Source organism: Eubalaena glacialis, chromosome 13 (assembly GCF_028564815.1).
Source record: "Eubalaena glacialis isolate mEubGla1 chromosome 13, mEubGla1.1.hap2.+ XY, whole genome shotgun sequence".
Taxonomy (NCBI): Eukaryota; Metazoa; Chordata; class Mammalia; order Artiodactyla; family Balaenidae; genus Eubalaena; species Eubalaena glacialis.
The window spans coordinates 31,539,426-31,561,035 of NC_083728.1; the positions used below are offsets into that span (position 1 = coordinate 31,539,426).

General features: G+C 41.6%; 1 protein-coding gene across 1 annotated transcript in view; it reads left to right on the forward strand.

The window, feature by feature from the left end:
• The first annotated feature begins 4,744 nt into the window (after positions 1-4,744).
• Positions 4,745-21,610, forward strand: part of PANK2 (pantothenate kinase 2) — a 31,306-nt gene continuing 14,440 nt past the window's right edge. The window contains exons 1-3 of the mRNA XM_061209835.1: positions 4,745-4,831; positions 5,266-6,100; positions 18,518-18,870. Coding sequence (XP_061065818.1) covers positions 4,745-4,831; positions 5,266-6,100; positions 18,518-18,870 — 1,275 coding nt within the window. The remainder of the gene's footprint in view (positions 4,832-5,265; positions 6,101-18,517; positions 18,871-21,610) is intronic.

The following is a 21,610-nucleotide window of genomic DNA, read 5'->3' on the forward strand; positions in this document are numbered from 1 at the left end:
GGGAAGGAGCCCTGGGTTCCAGTCCTGGGTCCACAGCCAGCTCCTGGCGTCCCTTTCCTTCCTGGACCCATAAACCATGAGGCTGGACCAGGTGATGTCAAATCCTTTCTCCTCCAGAGCTCAGCCCTATCAGCCCTTGAGTGTCCTTGGCACGGACTGGCTGTACCAGCTTCCTCCCCTCCTCTGTCCTCCTTCCCCATCCCCAAGTGCCACTGCCATACTGTCTGAATTGCTGATTTCCTAGCAGTCAGATGCTGTCTCCTATTTGATCAGTTTGCTTGTATTTAACATAAGATGAAAGAAAAATCCTTTCATTATCACATGCAGCTGGAAATCAGCTTCTTGCAGGAGACCTGTCCAAAGGAATCGGGAAAGAGAGAAACTGTGGTAACTGCTGAAAGAATTGCTTTTTTCACTACTTGCTATCAGGACGATGTCCTTAGAATTGTGAGCCCATGGACTCACGTTTCCAGTAATTCTGCTATTATTACTTCTAGAACTTAAGATCCTTTAACATTTCTTTTATTCAGCCCACAGTTCTGAGGATCTACCCTGGCCAGATATCTGCTTGAAGTGAGGCTCCTGCAGTGAATGTAAATAGAACTTTCAATCTAGGGGGCTTGTTCAGGACCCCTCCCCCTTTTTCCTCCCACCTTCACTTTCAGGAGTCTCTACTCAGAGACAAGCTCCTCAGTTCACCACATGTGGCTGGCTGTCACTTTCTGGCCTGGCTCAGTGGACTCCTTCCTTCCCACCCAGTCCAGGGGGTCAGTCTCCCCTCAGAATTTTCACCTTCCTTATAATCTAGTCTCTTTAAATCATCTTTTAATTACAGGTAATACACGAATATGTGCTTGCTGTAAAAAGTTAAAATTCCACCAGGAGTTCCCTGGTGGTCTAGTGGTTAGGATCCTGGGCTTTCACAGCCATGGCCTGGGTTCAGTCCCTGGTTAGGGAACTGAGATCCCACAAGCTGCACAGCGAGGCCAAAAAAAAAAAAAAAAAAAAAAAAAAAAAAATATATATATATATATATATATATATATAAATTTTAAAAAAGAATAAATAAAATACCACAACTAGAGATTATCATACTAAGTGAAGTCAGAAGGAGAAGAACAAATACCATATGATATCACTTCTATGTCGAATCTAAAATAGGGCACAAACGAAACTATATATGAAACAGACTCAAGAGAATAGACTTGTGGTTGCCAAGGGGGAGAGCAGGTGGCAGAGGGGTGGACTGGGAGTTTGGGGTTAGTAGATGCAAACTATTACATATAGAATGGATAAACAACAAGGTCCTACTGTATAGCACAGGGAACTATATTCAATATCCTGGGATAAACCATAATGGAAGAGAATATAAAAAAGAATGTACGTATAACTGAGTCACTTTGCTGTACAGCAGAAATTAACACAACATTGTAAGTCAAGTACATTTCAATAAAAAAGTGAAATTAAAAAAAAATTCCAAACTATGCAGAGTTATATAGTCCAGAGTGTCTCAAACTTCAGTAGAGATACAAATCCTCTTGGGGATCTTGTTAAAAGCAGGTGCTGACTCATTGAGTCACTGCATTTTTTTTTTTTTTTTTAATGCCTATATGAGTTCTGAGGTGTGTGTGTGTTTGGGTGTATGGTTTTGCTTCCAGGGCACATAGAGAGGTGTAAATATCATCCCCACTAACTCAGGGGTATCTTTTTTTTTTTTAAACTTTGGGTTATTTATTTATTTATTTATTTATTTATTTATTTATGGCTGTGTTGGGTCTTCGTTTCTGTGCGAGGGCTTTCTCTAGTTGCGGCAAGTGGGGGCCACTCTTCATCGCGGTGCGCGGGCCTCTCATTATTGCGGCCTCTCTTGTTGCGGAGCACAGGCTCCAGACGCGCAGGCTCAGCAATTGTGGCTCATGGGCCTAGTTGCTCCACGGCATGTGGGATCTTCCCAGACCAGGGCTCGAACCCATGTCCCCTGCATTGGCAGGCAGACTCTCAACCACTGCGCCACCAGGGAAGCCCGAGTCACTGCATTTTTAGGGAGACTTTTTGACTAAAGAGAAAGAGCAACAATTGATAATGTCGTTTAATCCCTTGCAATCCTGTTTCCTTTTTAGGGGGGTTGATAGACATCATTCCTTGCCTCTCTCTATGTACTTCTGTGCCATTTGATAGCCCTGACTTAATCCCATCCTTGGCCTGGGGCTGGGGATGCTCTCTGAGGTCCGTTTCATAGCAGTGGGGTGCAGGGCCTTCTCTATAGCTCCCTGTATTGGTCCACAAACTATTGTTGCCAAGCTTAATGGGTCTTTGTTGAATTGAATTTAGTTTATGCAACAATCCAAACAATTTGGTCATTGTTTCAGTTGGTTGAGGACCCTCTGGTTCTGGATTTTTCCCCACCATGTGCAGGATGAGCCACCAAATCACTAATGAAATGGAGAACAGGGCAAAGCCAGAGCCCCACACAATTCTACTCAAGACCATTGGTCAACTGATCTCATCAGTTGACCTCATCATTAATTGATTAATCAGCATTCTACTTTCCCTGCATTCATTGAACAGTTAAGAGTATATATAATACAGCCCCTATGGAGGTGTATCCATTAACTATGCTGCATGAGAAATTATTCCAAAACTTAATAGCTTAAAACAACACATTTAGTATCTCAGTTTCTGTGGGTTAAGATTTCAGGTGCAGGTTTGCTGCATCCTCTGGCTCAGGGTCTCTCACAAGGCTGCAATCAAGGTGTTGGCCAGGGCTGCAGTTTGGGGAGGATTCACTTCCAAGCTCACTCACGTGGTTCTTGCAGGATTTAGTTCCTCATTTTTTAAAAAATTTATTTGGCTTTGCCAGGTCTTAGTTGCGGCACGTGGCATCTTCATTGCCGCGTGTGGGATCTTTAGTGCAGCATGCGGGCTCTTCGTTGTGGCATGTGGGATCTAGTTCCCTGACCAGGGATTGAACCTGCGCCCCCTGCATTGGGAGTGCAGAGTCTTAACCACTGCACAACCAGGGAAGTCCCAGTTCCTCATTGAATTGTTGCTCTGCGGGCTGCACTTCCTTGTTGGCTGTTGGCCAGAGGCTGCCTTCAGTCCCTTGCCACATGGGTTGCTCCATAGGGCGGCACACAACATGGTAGCTTCTTTCATTAGAGAAAGCAAGAAAAAATTTAAATCTCTAAAAATTGAATCAAAATGGAAAAAAAAAATGGACTTAATTCTGTATTGAGGTGTTGGCTGAACTACACAGAAAGAAATTATTTCAAATGACTTTAAAGCACAATTTGATTTTTCGTCCCTAGTGCAACACATCCTAAGGACAAAAAGAACTGCAGAAAAATCTTAAACAGTATTTAATAATCACATCACTGGTAATATTGATATTTTTATTCTGAAACTATTATCTATATATTTAATGATAATGCAAATAAGTAGTGAACGTTGTGAAGTCCTTAGATTTTCAGGTTAAGATAAAAGAAGCTAAGTAAAAACTCTGTAACCTTAAAAATGAATGGAAATTAGTATAAATCCATGATACATTTTTCTCTTTAAAAATTTATTTTCTGGGCTTCCCTGGTGGCGCAATTGTTAAGAATCCACCTGCCAATGCAGGGGACATGGGTTCGAGCCCCGGTCTGGGAAGATCCCATATGCCGTGGAGCAACTAAGCCCGTGTGCCACAACTACTGAGCCTGTGCTCTAGAGCCCGTGAGCCACAACTCCTGAAGCCCGCGCACCTAGAGCCTGTGCTCCGCAACAAGAGAAGCCACCGCACTGAGAAGCCCGCGCACTGCGACGAAGAGTAGACTCCGCTCGCAACTAGAGAAAGCCCGCGTGCAGCAACGAAGACCCAACGCAGCCAAAAATAAATAAGTAAATAAATTAAAAAAAGAAAAAAGACACTATACACAGTAAAGAAAGAAAAGCTACACACGCTTCAAGTGTTGTTTTGATGTTGGGATTCGTCTTGGCAGTCTCAGGTGATGATGATTCTTGATTCTTCAGGATGATCTATTGCAGCTCACAGACCTGGATGGAAGTTTCCTCAGGTCAAGGAGAACCGTTTTTTTTTTTTGTTGGGGGAGGCAGAAACGTAGGCAATGCTGGGCACTGAGATTTAGAAGAGTAGCTATAGGTTTTCTTGGTTTTTGTAGGATCCCTCTGGGGTGGCTTCCTGCAGGAGACGGAATTTCCAGAGTTAGGAAATAGGGTTTCCAGAGTTAATCCTACAGTGAGGGGAGCTATTTTTTAAAAAAAATAAATTTATTTATTTATTTATATTTATTTTTGGCTGTGTTGGGTCTTCGTTCCTGCGCGCGGGCTTTCTCTAGTTGCGGTGGCTTCTCTTGTTGCGGAGCATGGGCTCTAGGTGTGTGGGCTTCACTAGTTGTGGCTCGCGGGCTCTAGAGCGCAGGCTCAGTAGTTGTGGCGCACAGGCTGAGTTACTCTGAGACATGTGGCATCTTCCCGGACCAGGCATCGAACCTGTGTGCCCTGCATTGGCAGGTGGATTCCTAACCACTGTGCCACGAGGGAAGTCCCAGGGAGCTAGTTTTGAGTGAGCATGGCAATTCTATTCAATAAGCAAGAGAGAAGCTCATATTTCTTGTTCAGCCTGCTACTAGCAGTCATTACAGGAAAAATGAAGAACATAAGGGACATTACAGTCTCTCAGGGGAGGCACTTATGAAATAATTTGTTAGCAAGATAAACCCACAATCCCGTTCAACTTGACAGAATGAGGGAGTGCCTTGGGGGTACAGAGCCATGGATCATTCCAGGCATGGGCAACCTATGGGAGAAGAGACGCTTGGATGGACCTTTGGTCAGTATCTCAGGGCTGGAGGTGACCATGTTCTCACCCCCAAAAAGAAGGTGATAAAATGATTTAAAAAACAAAAAACCAATCAGACAAAATCCCCAACAACCCAGGCCCCGAGGCGGCCACCAAATCCTATGTCCTCCACTGCACCACACAGAAAGGGGGTCCAGACTCTCCTTCCAAGAGCCAATCCTACTTCCTGGCTCCCACATCCCCCTCCTTCACTACAGGAGGGTGGCAAAGGATTTATAACCCACCTCTTTCTTCCAGTTGCCATGGAGACCAACCCCAGTCCTTTCATTAGTTCTAGTACTGGGAACATTTCTCTAACGCAGGAGGAATGAAGGGGGCTTAGCCTAAACACGCCAGTGGCAGTGCTGGGGAAGGGGGTGGCGGTCAAACAGAGCGCGGAGGACTGGTGGCCTTGACGGCAACAGTGGAATCAGGTCGAGGGACAAAGGCTAAATTCAGCCCCGGTTCAAGCCCTTCTGTTTGCCAACGACTGGCGACCAGACCCTGCGGCACACCGCTGGGCTGAAGGGCGCAAGCCGGGAGGCGACGGGACGCACCAGCAGGGCGGGGCTCGGGGGCGCGAGGCGGCTCCCGGGAGAGTTCTGGGGCCCGGAGCGCCTACCTGTGTACCCCGGTGGAGGGGGCGCGGACCCCTCCACGAACGCGTCCATTGGGCGGCGCCGCCATCACTCTCTGCTCAGCAACACCGCCTTCTCCTCCGCCCAGCCCGGATCCCCACCCTCGCCGTCCTTCGCCCCGCCCCGAGCCTTTCATTGGACGGAGGCGCGGTCGATCCGCCTCGAATCAGACAGCCGATTGGATACGAGGCCTTCGGGCCGCCCCCATCTTGTTTGGATTGGCTTGCTGCGCGTTGGCGCAACGGAAGAGGCGGCCTGCCGAGGATGTTCTTCTGCTCTGGCTGGATTGCCGCGGAGGAGGCGACGAGGGCACCGGCGCTGGGGGGCTGGCTCGGTCGGCAGCGGTTCTTGCTGCGGATGGGAGCGGGCCGGCTCGGCGCGCCCATGGAGCGCCACTGCGGGGTCGCCGCCACCTCCGCCTCGTCGGTCCGGGAGCCGACGCCCGGCGGCCCCGATGGGCGGCGGCGGGAGCCACTGCGGCGCCGGGCGAACAGCGCGTCGGCTCCCGCCGTCGGGGCCTCGGCTTCGGCGGAGGGCGTAAGGCGGGACCGGCCCGGCTCTTACAGCGGCGCTACGTCGGCCTCCCGTCAGCGCGTCGAAAGCCTCAGGAAGAAGCGGCCGCGTAAGTGCCCGGCGGGGCGCCCTCGCGTTTCGCCCTGCCCCCTTCCGGCCCGGTCGCCGTTTTTCCCGCGCGGAGACAGTGCCCCCGCTCGGTGGTCCCAGGTTGGTGCTGGGCTGACACCTGGCTGGAGGCCTCGGGTCCCCCAACGCGGGGGCTGCGGGTTCGGCCCCGTCCGGCCTCGCGCTTCTGCTTCTCGGTTGTCCGAGTGTAGCGTCCGTACCCAGGACCTTTTCTCCCTCCCGGTTCTTAGTTCCTTGTGCATTCTTCGGCTGAGAATCGCATTATTTTTTTCCTCGGGAAGGCTTCTTTTGACCCATTTTCACCACCTCCCCTCCCCCCTCAAGTCGTTTGAATCCCCAGTGTCTGTCTTCCGTGGATTTCCAAAGAGCTGCAAGACGTTACATCCTTTTTACCTGGAGATTTTGGGCTCAAGGAAAATGGTTGAGTTGCTGCAAGCCTAAAACTGGATTCCGTGTTCTGTATACTAAGCTTTGTCTGCTTTTCTTCCCATGAGAATTCGGGTCATGTCTCACCCAGATATAGCCTCTATTTTCTTTCCATCTCTTTGCTGATAATCACGATTCAGTACTGTAGCACTCTGGGCATTAAGCCTTTCTTTTTTGAGGAAAAACGACTTCTCGCCTTGGCGGTTGCACATGCTCTTCCCAGAGACTCGGTTTTTCCGTTTTATTATCAGGTTTCTTTTTCTGCATTGTGATCTAGTCCAGATATTTTCTTCTCTTTACAGGTCTTCAGTTCGGGTCCTCCTTCAAACAGCCATTGTAACTCTTGAAAGTATCCACTGTCTTGATACTCTAATATGAGTTTTACGATATAATAACATTTTATATGTGGCTATATATTTTTTTTCTTGTCGTTGCCAGATTCCTATTTCAGGAAATCAACTTGTTTTAAATGTAGATTATGAGAGTGAGAAAGTGGCAGGATGAGTGTGAGGTCATTTTTAAAAAAATTATTATTATTTTTTACTTTATTTTTTTATACAGCAGATCCTTATTAGTCATCAATTTTATACACATCAGTGTATACATGTCAACCCCAATCACCCAATTCATCACACCCCCCCCCCCCCCGGGTGCGAGGTCTTTATTGAATAGTCTTGTACTTCAGCCCAGCAACCCAGTTGCTTTACTTTTATATGATTTGGATGATTAAATATTAAATGCACCCCTATTTTGCTGTGAAAAGTTTGAGAGTTCTTAATTCTTTTGTCTTTTCCTATGTTCTTGAAAGAGAATTGGAAAAGAGATGATCCGCTCTCAACCTATACCGTTTTTAGAGCCTGGTTCCTGTTTTGAGAAGCACCTGATTTTTAAGCGATGCAAAACATTAGTTCCTTCGTGGTTTTGTACTGCCTCATTAGAGATGGATGTAAATTCCAGAGATTCAGCAAAAAAGAATCACAGCCATGTAGCCAGCTCTTTGTGACCACTGGCCATGAAGATTCTAAGTATTGTAATTTAGGTGTTTGCCACCAGTCAGGCACTCTTAAAAATTTTTTTCATGTACTCTTCTAAGAGCTTTAATAAACTCATTAGTCCTTACAAAAGTCATGAAAAGCCATCTCTCAGATAATGAGAACTAAAGACATAAACAAGGTGTTTTTTCTTTCCATTTGTTCTTTCTGTACTGTCCAGGGGTATACCTGTTAGATGGAGAAGCAGTGTATTGATTGCTAATCCCTCAAAGAATATACTTTGGTTTTAACTTTGAGGGAATTCAATAAAGATTAAATCTTTGTATTTTTTATTAGGAGAGTTGGGTTGGTGCCACCTTACTTTTGTTAGAAAACCTCATTCTGATATCATTACACTACTTATCTTAAGGTAGGAGACTAGTTGTCATTGGAAACTAGAAGGAGCTGTTCAGTTTATCTTAGGAATTGTGGGCCCTGATTATAGTCACGTTCTGCCACACATGTTCCCGAGAGCAGTGTGATTCCCAAACCTGTCCCACCTCAGACTTAACACATCATAGTCATTAGGGATGAGGCTAGGCATGTGTGTCTAAGAAGTTCTTCAAAAGTTTTAGATTAGCTGGAGTATGTCTCATAGGTCAGAGAATTACCAAATAAAGATTGGTTTAAAATGATGGAAACAAAGATGCTAACAATGGTAGCGATGATGCTTACGTGTTCATGTTAGACACTGTGCCAAATACTTTATAAACATTTAAGTCTTGCAGTTATCCTCTGAGGTGGGTATTTGTTATCCCCAGCTTCCAGATTAGGCAACAGGCTCAGTGAAATTTTCTCTTTGTCCAAGGGCATATAGTGAGTTAGTAATGGAGCTGTGTTTTGATTCTAGGTGTCTGACTTCGGACCCAGTTTCTTGACTTTCCACATCTTGGAAGGTACATGCAATGTAGTCCAGAGTAGTGGTTCTCATGTGGAATCACTCAGAAGCTTAAAAAAAAAAACCCTCTGATCTGCAGAGGGGTCTAAAAACATCTTTTAATTTTTAAAATTTTATTGAGGCATAATTACATACAGTAAAATGTACAGATTTGACAAATGTAACAAGAGAACATTACATGCATGTAACATGTAACAAGAGAACATACATTTTAATCTAGGGCCCCAGATGTGCAGGAGGTGTGGGAACTCTGGGATCACAGTGCTTCATGGCAGTGCTGGGGGATGAGCTGGATCTTTGAAGGTGACTCCCGAGCATGTTTTAGCACTCCAGGGAAAGCTTGGGGACATGCTGATTTTGGACTCATGCCAATCATGGAATTTCCTTAACCTCCATTAGTCTAGAAAATAAAGCTTTTGTTTGTAGCTTGATAATACTAATCTAGAAAATAGTTAGCTTTTCCTTGGTATTGGGGGAGCATCAGTGTTGCCAGAATGGAATTGGTGCTGGGAGGTTGCCTTTTATCAGGTGCAGTGTTTCATCTTCAGTTAGGGAATTAGGAAGGGCCGCCCACTGGGAGCCCAGGAAAAAAGTTAGATTTCTATTGCTTTGTAGCCCATTTTTGAGGGACAGAATAGGAGAGGGTGCTTTTTAACCTATTGTTTTATCAACTTTAAACCTAAATGAAATAAAAGTAAACACGGCTCCTCTTCTTTGATGAATAACGAATATAAAGCATTAAGCATAACTTAAAAATAATATAATTATGCAGCTTGTAAAATTAAGTATGTTATTTTAGGGGCCCATGTGTGAATTGTGCATTTAGATAGTATGATTGTTGAGTGTTGCCATCAATGCCCTCTGTATATCTGAGGAGACCATAAGCAAGGGGGATGTATGTTATTAAAAATATTTTGCTTAAACACATGTTAAAAGGAGAGATAAGGACCAAGATAATAGCCTGTATGTTGTTTGAGAGTACCTTATCAGGCAGTGATATAGCAGAATAGCTATTTTGTCTGGTTATTTAAAAGAGCAGTGAGGTTCCTTGGGGTTAAATTTATAACCTTGGGAGCACTTTTCAGGTTCATAATTTGGGGTATCTTTATCTTCAGGCACTGTTCTTTCTCAGTTAATATTCTTTCTCAATTTTTGTCAGCAAGGTGGACTAGGATATGAAAACCCTTTATAATGGCTTAAAGTTTGCTTTCTGAAAGTGAAAGCTATCTTGCAGTTTTTAGTAGCCTATTAGGTTTTGTATGTTTATATTTCTTTTTTTAAAAAATAAATTTTATTTATTTATTTATGGCTGTGTTGGGTCTTTGTTGCTGTGCGTGGGCTTTCTCTAGTTGCGGCGAGTGGGGGCTACTCTTTCGTTGCGGTGCGTGGGGTTCTCATTGTGGTGGCTTCTCTTGTTGCGGAGCACGGGCTCTAGGCGCGCGGGCTTCAGTAGTTGCGGCACGCGGGCTCAGTAGTTGTAGCACCTGGGCTTAGTTGCTCCGCGGCATGTGGGATCTTCCCGGACCAGGGCTCAAACCTGTGTCCCTTGCATTGGCAGGCAGATCCTTAACCATTGCGCCACCAGGGAAGTCCTGTTTATATTTCTTGAATGTAAAATTTATTATTGAGTCTGCTGGTTTTATAGTAGGTAGTATTTTATAAGTATCTGGTCCCTGAGTTAAACTATTTTGGGAATATTTATTGAGGTCCGTCTTTTAAAAGGTAAGATAAATAAATATTTATTTATTTGGCTGCACTGGGTCTTTCTTAGTTGCAGCATGTGGGATCTTTGGTGTCACGTGCGAGCAGGATCTTTTTAGTTGCGGCATGCGGACTTTTTAGTTGCGGCACGCGGGATCTAGTTCCCTGACCAGGGATTGAACCCGGACCCTCTGCACTGGGAGCTCAGAGTCTTAACCAGTGGACCACCAGGGAAGTCCCAAGGTCTGTCTTTTAATATGAGGCCAAAGATCGCTGCCTAGACCAGTCTAGGGATTTGGGTTTGCAGTATTTTAACCACATGTGATCTGGTAAAGATATAGTTCATAATGTTGGAAAATTGAGTACACTTTTATAAACCATATATTTCTCATTGGAAAGCATTTCAGTTGTTGAGACCTATTATGAGACAGTGAGCTATTGATGATTTTACATAAATCTGTGAGGGAAAGTTTAAATTCTTCCTAGAAATGTGTCCTAAGTCAAGTGTACATTGTCTAGGTGGAGTACCTTGGAGGAAATATATCAGGAAATATGCTGAAGGCCGAAAACAGACTAAAATATCTGTGAAAATTAATGGAAAGACTCACTAATCAGAAGTGATAAAATAGGCCTTTTATTAGTGAGATATGAGGAATGTGAGGGCGTAGCAAAAGTTCCTTGACTTTCCGTGACTTTTCCTGCCAGAAACACATAGTGGTTTGTTGTTTTTTTTTAATTTGTTTATTTTTGGCTGCATTGGGTCTTTGTTGCTGTGCGCAGGCTTTCTCTAGTTGCGGCGAGCGGGAGCTACTCTTTGTTGCGGTGCATGGGCTTCTCATTGCGTTGGCTTCTTTTGTTGCTGAGCACGGGCTTCAGTAGTTGTGGCACGTGGGGTAAGAGCACAGGCTCAGTAGTTGTGGTGCACAGGCTTAGTTGCTCCGCGGCATGTGGGATCTTCCCGGACCAGGGCTCGAACCCGTGTCCCCTTTATTGGCGGGCGGATTCTTAACCACTGCGCCACCAGGGAAGTGCCACACATAGTGTTTTGAATAAGAATTGGAAGGCTTATTCTAGTAGTCATCATGTCATAGTATATGGGGCAGTCTCTCAGTTATTGATAGGAATCTAAACCCCCTTTGATAGGCTGAATGTTTAGAAATAACAGAATTGTATGGCCTGAGAGATTATCAGAGAGCATGCATCTAATGGACCTCCCATGTCTTTCATTGTCTCTCAGTTCTTGAATATGTAAATGGTTTGATTAGTAGTATAACGAAAAAATCCAGAAGTTACTAAAGGATATAATAAGGCTATTTACTCTTTCAGCCTTAGGCTCCTTATTTTTCCTTATATATTGTTGGTTCTCTTTATTTATTTAAGGTATGTGAATTTTATTAAACTACTTTTACTTAAAAAAAAATTTAACCCAAGAATATGTGTTTTGTGCTGTTAGATTTGTATAGATACTGGTTAAAAGATACTTTTAAAAGGATTTAGGAAATCTGAGTTTGAGTCCCACTTCTGCCTTTTCTTGACTGTGACCTTGGGCTCTTTTGCACTTAAGTTTCTTTTTCTTTCATTCTTATTTTAAAAAAAATATTTATTTATTTATTTGGCTGTGCCAGGTCTTAGTTGCGGCATGCGGGATCTTTTTTTTTTTAGTTGTGGCTTGTGGGATCTTTAGTTGCGGCATGCGAACTCTTATTTGTGGCATGTGAACTCTTAGTTGCAGCATGTGGGATCTAATTCCCTGACCAGGGATGGAACCTGGGCCCCCGGCATTGGGAGTGCAGAGCCTTAGTCCCTGGACCACCAGGGAAGTCCCTGCACTTCAGTTTCTTAATCTGTAAGTGGGGTGATAACTGTGCATGGTTATTGTAAACATTAAATAAACTCGTGCAGTAAAGTGCTTGGCTGTTAATAGATGCTCATTTAAAACATAATAGCCATAAACTAATGTTTCAACTTTTTAATCTGTGGAAAGGGGAGTAAGTCTTAATTTGTTTTAAGCATTACAGTCTTCCATTGGTCTTAGATCTGTCCAAAACTTCAGATTCCAATCCTGTTGATGAGATATATTTGTTGGTAGAGTGCTGTGTCTCTTCTTTGCTCTCCATGAGGTTGGCATCATCTTAAAGTTGATGGTTAAAAGAATGGCGCTGTTAGTAGGAAAAGAGGAATTGAATCTCCTTACTTCAGTCATATCCAGCACTGTTGATTTCATTAGTGAAGAAACTTTTTATTCTTCCAGTCAGGGCCAGACTTCATGACCAGGTTGAGTTAGTCCCTCATCACTGGAAATGGAGTTTCTGTTGGTGTTAAAAAAAAAAAAAAAAAAAAAAAAAAATCAGGACTCTCTTTCTGACTGAGGTGGAATGGCTGGAGAGTCAGCCACAGTGTTCTCTTTAGAATTGCATTGACATTGTTAGTTAGATTAATTTGGGGGAGAATTGACACTTCAATAGTATTTAGTTTTCCTTCCTGGAACATGATATATCTTCCCACTATTATGTTTTTCAGTACACCATTTTAATAGCAATCATAGATATTTAGTATTAGATTTATTTATAAATATTTTGTGGTTTTTGTTATGCATGACATTTTTTTCACGTCATTTTCTTGCTGGATTTTGCTTATAACATAGGAAAAGCTATTGGTATTTGTATTTGTATTCTTTTTTGGTGTGTCCAGTAATTAAAAATTTTTTTTTATTTTGTTGGCTTAATTGATTCTCTTAATTTTTATTTTTTGGAATGTACTGAGATAATCATGGTTTTTCTCCTTCAATGTACTAATGTAAGCAAGCCTCCTTAATTGGAATTTTAATGTGAAAACCATCCTTGCGTTCCAAAGAATCCCTGTTGGCCATGGTATATTACTTTTATTGCACAACTGGATTCTATTGTTTAATAATTTAATATTTTTGCGTTTGTTTTGTGAGGCACTTCTTTTCTAGTTTTGATATGAAGTTAGAATGACTTGGGAATCTTTCTAGATTGTTTTGTGCCCTAGAAACTCTTAATGGTTTGCCTGGAAACCATTAGGGCCTGGTGCTTTTTTGTTGTTGTTTGGGTGGTAGATCTTTGACCTCTTTTTAAAAATTTTCAGTGCTTTTGATCTGTGTATTTTACCTCATTTTGAACCACTTTTTTATTCTTTTCTAGCTAATCCTCTGTTTAGTGTACATTTTAAATTCACTGTTACAAAGTTGTAAATTGGCTTATTTGTAGTTTCTGGTTGCGTAGGTTCATCTTCTTTGATCTTTTTACTTTTGAGAAAAGTTATATCTTCTTTCTTTTTCTTAGATACACTTACCAGAAGTTTGTCTGTTTTAATGGCTTTTTCAAAGCTTGATTTTACTGATCAGCTTGTTGTGGCTTTGTTCATGATGATGTTTTTCTAATTTCATTTACATCTTGCTTTCATCTTTAATAACTTCCTTCTGCTTATTTTGGGTCTGCTTTATTTTTCTAGCATTTCAAATTGTATGTGACATTCCCTTTTATTCAAGCTTCCTTCTTTTTGAATACATTTGATAAACATTTAAGGCTAGAAGTTACCCTTTGAGTCCCACCTTGGGTAGACATCCTATTCCTTTTGCTATATAGTGTTCTCATTGTCATTCATTCAAAAATAAATTTTGTTTTGATTTCATCTTCAGTCTCGGAGTTAATAGAAATGAGTTTGAAGATTTCCAGGTGGATAGATTTATTTCCTTGTGTCTGTTGGATTAATTTCTTATTTTGAGGTATTGTGGAAAGTGAATGTGGTTTGGTTTTGTTCTTTGGAATTTGAGGTTCTGCTGATTTGTAGATTTGTCAGTTTCTCCTTGTTTTTAATATTTTTTGAAGCATATGTCAGGATCATATCAATTATAGTTTTATATGCACATGACAATTTCTTTTTGTGCTGTTATAATGCTTTTTGTTTGTTTGAATTCTTTTCAGTCGGCTAGTATTGTATTTGCTTTCTGTTAACATTTGCTTAATAGAGTGGAGTAACATTGTCCAGGCATTTGTTTTGCTTACCCAAATTCAACTATATAAACGTGGCAAAGCATGGTCACAGTGACCCTACTCACGGATTTAGTCAGTGAATATATATTGGATTGGCCAAAAAGTTCGTTCGGGTTTTTGTAAGATGTTACAGAAACCTGAATGAACTTTTTGGCCAACCCAGTAATTGCGAGTGAGCTCAGGGATGGTAGATCACTGTTTGGAGGGGCACCTCTTATAATGTGAGCCCTTGATAAATGCAGTATTGGTCTTGAAACATAAGCTTTGACTTTTACTATATCATGTTTCCTAAATGTAAGTCAACCGTTCTATCAGTCTCCAGTGAGGTGCTTAAGATTTTGATTTATTCATTTTTGACTGAATGCCATTTTCATCTTAAAGAATCCAACTCCTCTTTATGATGGGACTCTATTGTGGGTGTTTTAGCATTTATTTACCTTCAGTCTACTTGTATTATCTTATTTTAGATGTATCTTTTTATATAAGCATATAGCTGAATTTTCTCTTCAATCTGGAAGAGAAATTTGACCTGTTTGTGATTACTGATATGTTTGCATTCATTCCTGTCATTTTTTGTTTTGTATTTACTATACTTTTTTTCCTCTTTGTTTTTGAACTGATTTTTTCCCCCTAGTTGTTTGATGGTCATATGTTCATTTTCTCTTTTTTTGGAGTTGCCTGTAAATTTTTTTTTTTTAATTTATTTATTTAAATTTATTTTTGGCTGTGCTGGGTCTTCGTAGCTGCACGGGCTTTCTCTAGTGGCAGCGAGCGGAGGCTACTCTTCATATGGTGCGTGGCCTTCTCGTTGTGGTGGCTTCTCTTGTTGCACAGCGTGTGCTCTAGGCACGTGGGCTTCAGTAGTTTTGGCACACGGGCTCAGTAGTTGTGGCTCGCGGGCTCTAGAGCGCAGGCTCAGTAGTTGTGGTGCACGGGCTTAGTTGCTCCGTAGCATGTGGGATCTTCCTGGACCAGGGCTCAAACCCGTGTCCCCTGCATTGGCAGGTGGATTCTTTTTTTTTTTTTTAATACATTTATTTATTTATTTATTTTTGGCTGTGTTGGGTCTTCGTTGCTGTGCACGGGCCTTCTCCAGTTGCGGTGAGCGGGGGCTACTCTTCGTTGCGGTGCACGGGCTTCTCATTGTGGTGGCCTCTCTCGTGGAGCACGGGCTCTAGGCGCGCAGGCTTCAGTAGTTGCGGCACACGGGCTCTAAAGTGCAGGCTCAGTAGTTGTGGCGCACGGGCTTAGTTGCTCCGCGGCATGTGGGGTCCTCCCGGGCCAGGGATGGAACCCGTGTCCCCTGCATTGGCAGGCAGGTTCTCAACCAGTGCGCCACCAGGGAAGCCCCGGCAGGTGGATTCTTAACTACTGTGCCACCACGGAACCCCAGCCTGTAAATTTTTAATGCATTTAAACCATCACTTCTTTATTCTTGTTTAGAAATAATCAGAATCTATGTCTTCCGTTCCCCAACGAGACAGAGCTGCTGCTTGCTTTGACTTCCCTCTCCTTTCTCTTCCCTCTTCGACTTCCTATGTTGAAATCATGTAAGTATTTTAGTCGCAGATTGCTTATTTTCCTAAAAGTCAGCATGTATTGCTTCCTGTGCTTATCATTGTATATATGGCTCATATCTTCTTGGGTGCTTTAAAAAATTATATTGGAGTGCATCTACTAATTATTTCAGAGAAGGTCTTTGAATAGTAAATGTTGAGCTCTTTCATGTGTAGAAATGTCTTCCTCTTGCACTCCCATTTGAAAGCTGATTTGGCTGGATATGCGTTTCAAATTGTTTTCCTTATAACTTTGCCAGTGCGCTCTTGTCTTCTAGCATCTGTGTTACTGACGAAAAGTCTAATTTTACTTTTATGTGATTTATGTATCTTCGTAGGAATTCACTTTTTTCCTTTGGGAGTTTTTAGGGATTTCCTGAAATTTCAATAGGATGTGACTATACATCTCCCCTTTCTACACTTATTAATTTTATTTCAAGCCAATGATTCCTGTCTTCCCCTATCTCCCCCAGAAAATTTCTAGAACTCATATAACACAGATGTTGGACTTTCTGGTTCTGTGTTCTATATATCTACCTTTCTTTCATACTCAAGAGGCATTTTGGGAGAGTTTCTTAGTTTTGTTTTCCATTTGTTTTTTCTGTGCCCATTTTGTTATTAAATGTATCTGTGGAGCTTTATTTTAGAAATAAATATTTCTCCTTTTTTTCTATTATAGAAGTGTCTTTATTGGATATAATTTACATACAATAAAATATATCCATTTAAAGTGTATAGTTCCATATATTTTGACAGATAAATACACCCATGAAGCTCCCCTCTTGCCCCCAACAATTAAGATTTGGGTTATTACAGAAAGGTTTCTCCTGCCCCTGTATAGTCCTTCCCTCTCTCACTCCCCCAGCCAGTGATCTGCTTTCTATCAGATGCAGAAATGATTAGCTTGCATTTTCTAGAGTTTCATATAATGGACTCATATAGTATGTAGCCTTCTGTGCTAAGCTTTTTTCACTCAGCCTGTTTTTGAGAGTCACCTGTGTTAAGTATATTGGTGTGTCCCCCCCCCCCCCCCCCCCCGCCCTGCGCCCCGCCCCCTGCCCTGCTCTTTTTGGTTTTGAAAGCTTCTCCTCCAACCCCCAACTAGGAAATTAACATTGATACAGTTCACAGACCTTATTTAGATTTAACCAGTTTTACATAAACTCTTTTGTATATGTGTATTTAGTTCTATATAATTTTGTCACATGTGTAGATTCTTAACAGCCACAACCACAGCTGGCAATCATTTTTTAATTTCTAATTTTTCTCTACGGTGGCTTATTCATTTTTAAAATTTATTTTTTTATTGAAGTATAGTTGATTTACAATAGTTTATTCATTTTTCATGGATGAAATCTCATTTTACCTTGGAGGATATTTATGATTCTTTTAAAGCCTCCTCTTTGTTCCTGCAACTCTTTCTTCAGATGTTAGCTTCTTGGTTTTGTGTTGTTGATTTTTCCCTTTTGGTGATTCTGGTTTGTAAAGTGATCATCTCTGGTTTAAGGATTGCTATTCTCCTGTCAGTGAGTGCAGTGTCTGTTTACCAGTCTGTCAGGATGGATTGTAGGGGAGAGATGGGAAATACGGCCAGATGTGGGGGCTCCCCACTTCTTCTGGGTAACAGCAGCTACGTGGATGCGTACTGATGCTTGGGCTCAAGTGCCTGTGCCCAGTGAAGACTTTGCCTCTTTGGAGGAGGGGGAGGGGAGTGGCTGGCCTGTCCAGTTGTGCCAAGGGTATTTCCCCACCATATCACTATGACTGCACCAGAGCCTGCTTCTGTTTCCCCATGGCAGCTACCCCATCGACAGCTTGGATGGAGCACCCATCTGCTCCCCACACCTTCATAGCTGCTCCCAATTTTTATAGCATTTCTCTTTTCAGGGTTCTGGACAGTTATTGCCTCTATCAACCTCATTCTGCTGATGGTATCACTTCTTGTTTCTCAGAATTATTTTAGAAAATCAGTAAGTTTATATCTTTAGTCATTTCTAGGATTTAAGGTGGGAGGAGAAGGCATGTATAGCTAATGCAGTTTATCTTGATCCAGTCTCCTTAAGGCATTTTTTGGGATGGATTTTTTTTTTTTTTTTTTTTTTTGAAGCTCCTCCGCGTGATATGTGGGATCCTAGTTCCCCGACCAGGGATCAAATCTGCGTCCCCTGCATTGGAAGCGCAGGAGTCTTAACCAGTGGACCGCCAGGGAAGTCCTGGGATGGATTTTTTGGGATGGATTTTTGGGGAACGGGTATTAACTTTGAAACACCTGTTCCACTGATGGCCATTGAAACCTGATGGATTGATTGATATCAGGGTTTGAGAGAAATTGACCACTGGAGCTTATATGTTACATAGGGTTGGGAATTTCCTCTAGCCCTAGTTTGAGTACTAAACCAAAGCTCTGAAAAGTCTCAACATTTCTTTAAGGCAAGGGCAAGGATGAAGATTTTCATTCTCAATCTTTTTTTTCAGAGTTGAGGTTAATGGGTAGTCATTTTGCTGTTTTTTAATATTTCTCAGTGCAGTTTGGGCTTGTCTAAGAGGGTTGTGTTGGCTTAACATTGTGATATTTTTCTTTTTGATCTTTGTAATTTTTTTTTTAAGATTTGTTTCCAGATTAGACAATCACATTTCTTCTCCCAAAAACCTTTTTGTGTATATAGTTCTTGGAAACCTCAAGGTATGAAATAAATTGTTAATCTAATAAGTGTAAATTTAGTTTTCAGAAAAAAAGCTGTTCTGACTTTTTTTTCCTTCCCCATTTAGTTTTTCCTTGGTTTGGCTTGGATATTGGTGGGACCCTGGTCAAGCTGGTTTATTTTGAACCCAAAGACATCACTGCTGAAGAAGAAGAGGAAGAAGTGGAAAGTCTTAAAAGCATTCGAAAGTACCTGACCTCCAATGTGGCTTATGGGTCCACGGGTATTCGGGACGTGCACCTGGAGCTGAAGGATCTGACTCTGTGTGGACGCAAAGGCAATCTGCACTTTATACGCTTTCCCACTCATGACATGCCTGCTTTTATTCAAATGGGCAGAGATAAAAACTTCTCGAGTCTCCACACTGTCTTTTGTGCCACTGGAGGTGGAGCGTACAAATTTGAGCAGGATTTTCTCACAGTATGCATTTTTTAGCTTATATACAATTTATGGTAATCTGATTGTTAAAAATAATACCAATAGCAAGTGGTGGAATCATTTCCATCTCTAATGGAACTTGAATTTTCTTGAGTCAAGTTAAGATTAAATATCAATTAGTGATAGGAGTTGCCATCTAGAGACTGTTGTATAGTTTACTTTTTGCCCAATTCAGATGAGTTGATGAGAATCAGAAGCACTAACAGCATAGCATTTTGTTGTTCTTTTAGTATGAAAAAATAGTAAAGCTGTAATAAGCACAGGAAGGAACTACCAGTGAGGAACAATATCATTGTCTTAAACAATGTGATTGAAAAATAATTTAAAAAATTAATGTCATTTCATGTTATAAAATTGTTTCCAATCTTATCTACCACATAATTTTTCTTATCCCCCTCATTTGTTTCTTGGCAATTTTACTATTTAGAAATATGAGGAACTCTGGTCCAAAGCAGTGTTTTTCAGGCCTCAGGGTTAGTCAGAGATGGTTGACAGCAGAGTCTGCTCTCCCCAAATGCCTTTTAATGTGTCCTGAGCTGCACACTTGTTAATAGGAGTCTGGATAGTAGGGGGAGTGCCAGTGGGCCCTTGATTTTGTTTTCATTCAGTGAACACTGTGTGTAAGGCCTTGAGGCTAGGTCATTTGAGGGTGGATGTGGGGGTAGATGGGAGAATTGATGGGTGAATTGGCCAAGGCTCTGACCTTCAGAGTGCAGTGTAGATTTAAAATATCTTCAGTGACCATGTTTTTAATGCCACCAATGAGAATGTTATTACAGAGATTCTGCCTTTGCCTATGTTGTTTTTCATTTTCTCCCCCCCAACCTTGCGTGTCATTGTATGGTTTGTGACTTTGTTTTCTTTCTTTGTCCTGTATCTCCTTTCTCCCATAACTGACCATAACCATAATATAGAATTGACATGAATTTTAAAACTGGTTTTGCATTGTTTGCTTGAATTTTTCTTGGTTGTTGGTTTTCAGTGGTTTCTTTTCTACCTGTGAGTAAACGGGAAGGTAGCAGGAGAGGAGGTCCCCCTCCTTTGCGGTCACAGTGGACTCTGGATTATAACTGATAGGTAGAGGAGAAAACCTCTCGATTTCTGGGACCCTGTAGAGATGCCTTTGGAACATGTTTGAATACCATTTGGGCTGTTACCAGAGGTTGTGTGCTGTGTGCTAATCCAAGGAGAGGTGCAGAGTAGATTTTAGACTTTAGGGATTGGCTCTTAGGCTGTTGGGGTTTCTCATCTGTATGCACCAGCGCTGTCCTTGAAAACTGTGGGAAAATGAAATGCCTAACAAATCCTGTTTGTGCATCGGGAGTAACTATTATCTAATAAACCACAGTGAAGTATTTTTAAAAATATGGAGTTTACCCTGTTTCTTTTTAAATGTGAATCAGATTTCCTCACATTGTATTGAGTTTGCTTGTGGGTGCAACACATACAGTATGAGTAACTTGAGTTAGTGAAATAACTTACGTATTTGGTCATCTGACTCTGTCAATTAGGCTGGGATTCATTAGGAATAATAGCACAGCAGGGCAGTTCAGGATAACATGAATTATGGGAAAGATAAAAGGAGGTATTGGTTTGACATACAATGGCAGAAAACTACTTTTATTCCAGTAGGCTACCAGTGTAAAACGATTTTGCCTTGAAATGAAAATGCTGACACTTGAGATTCAAGTGTCAGGAAATCAGAATTGAATTCATCGTGGCAGGGAGGGCACGAGCAGATAAAATAAGGACAGTGATGAACGTTTTCAAGGGCTTGGGTTTCGTCAGAGGAGTAATTTAATATTCGTAATTAGGGATTACTTAAGGATTAAGATGAAGTTACCTATTGACTTCCGTGTCCTTTGGATCAAAGTAAATTGAGTATAATGTAATCAAATGAGAGTTGAATTAAAGGGGGAGGACTTGCAGGGCTAAACTTGGTTTTAAACAGAAATAGGTGTTTTAGGCGGTTGAGGCATCTTTGTATTTGTCACATATATTGAGTAGGTAGATAATGCTGGTAGCATTCAAATGGGGTAGAAGTTCATAGAGTAAAAAGTGAAAGTTGCTTTATATCATCTCTGCAAAGTTACCACAGTTAAAAGTTTATATATCTTTTTAGTTTTTCTGTGCATGACTGTGTATGACACATACACGTGCATATAAATATGGTTTTAAAATAAGGCAAATTGGATCATATTGTATAAAATATTTCTCAACTTTTTTTTTTTTTTTTTTGACTAAAAACATGTCTTGGAGTTCTTCCCACTTCAATTCTTAATTGAATAAAGATCCTCTTCATTCTTGGGACTTCCCTGGCGGTCCAGTGGTGAAGACTGCACTTCCACTGTAGGGGGCCCGGGTTCAATCCCTGGTCGGGGAAGTAACATCCTGCATGCTTTGCAGCGTGGCCAAAAAAAAAAAAAGTATATATATTGATATATATGTATGTTTGTATAAAGATCCTCTTCATTCTTAATTGCTATACACTGTTCCATAATATGAATAATAATTTAATCATCCCTTTATTAATTATTTAAATGAAATTAAGTTGATAACAATGTTTTAAATTTTGATTCTGCTAAACTCCCCCCATCCCTTGAGGCTGTAATCAGTTTAAATAGTGAAGTATTTTACTTTCTAATTGGATACTTTCAGTCCTTTGGCTGCAGATTATTAATAATAAAGTGTGGCCTACTTTGATACTGCTCTGTAGCCTTGA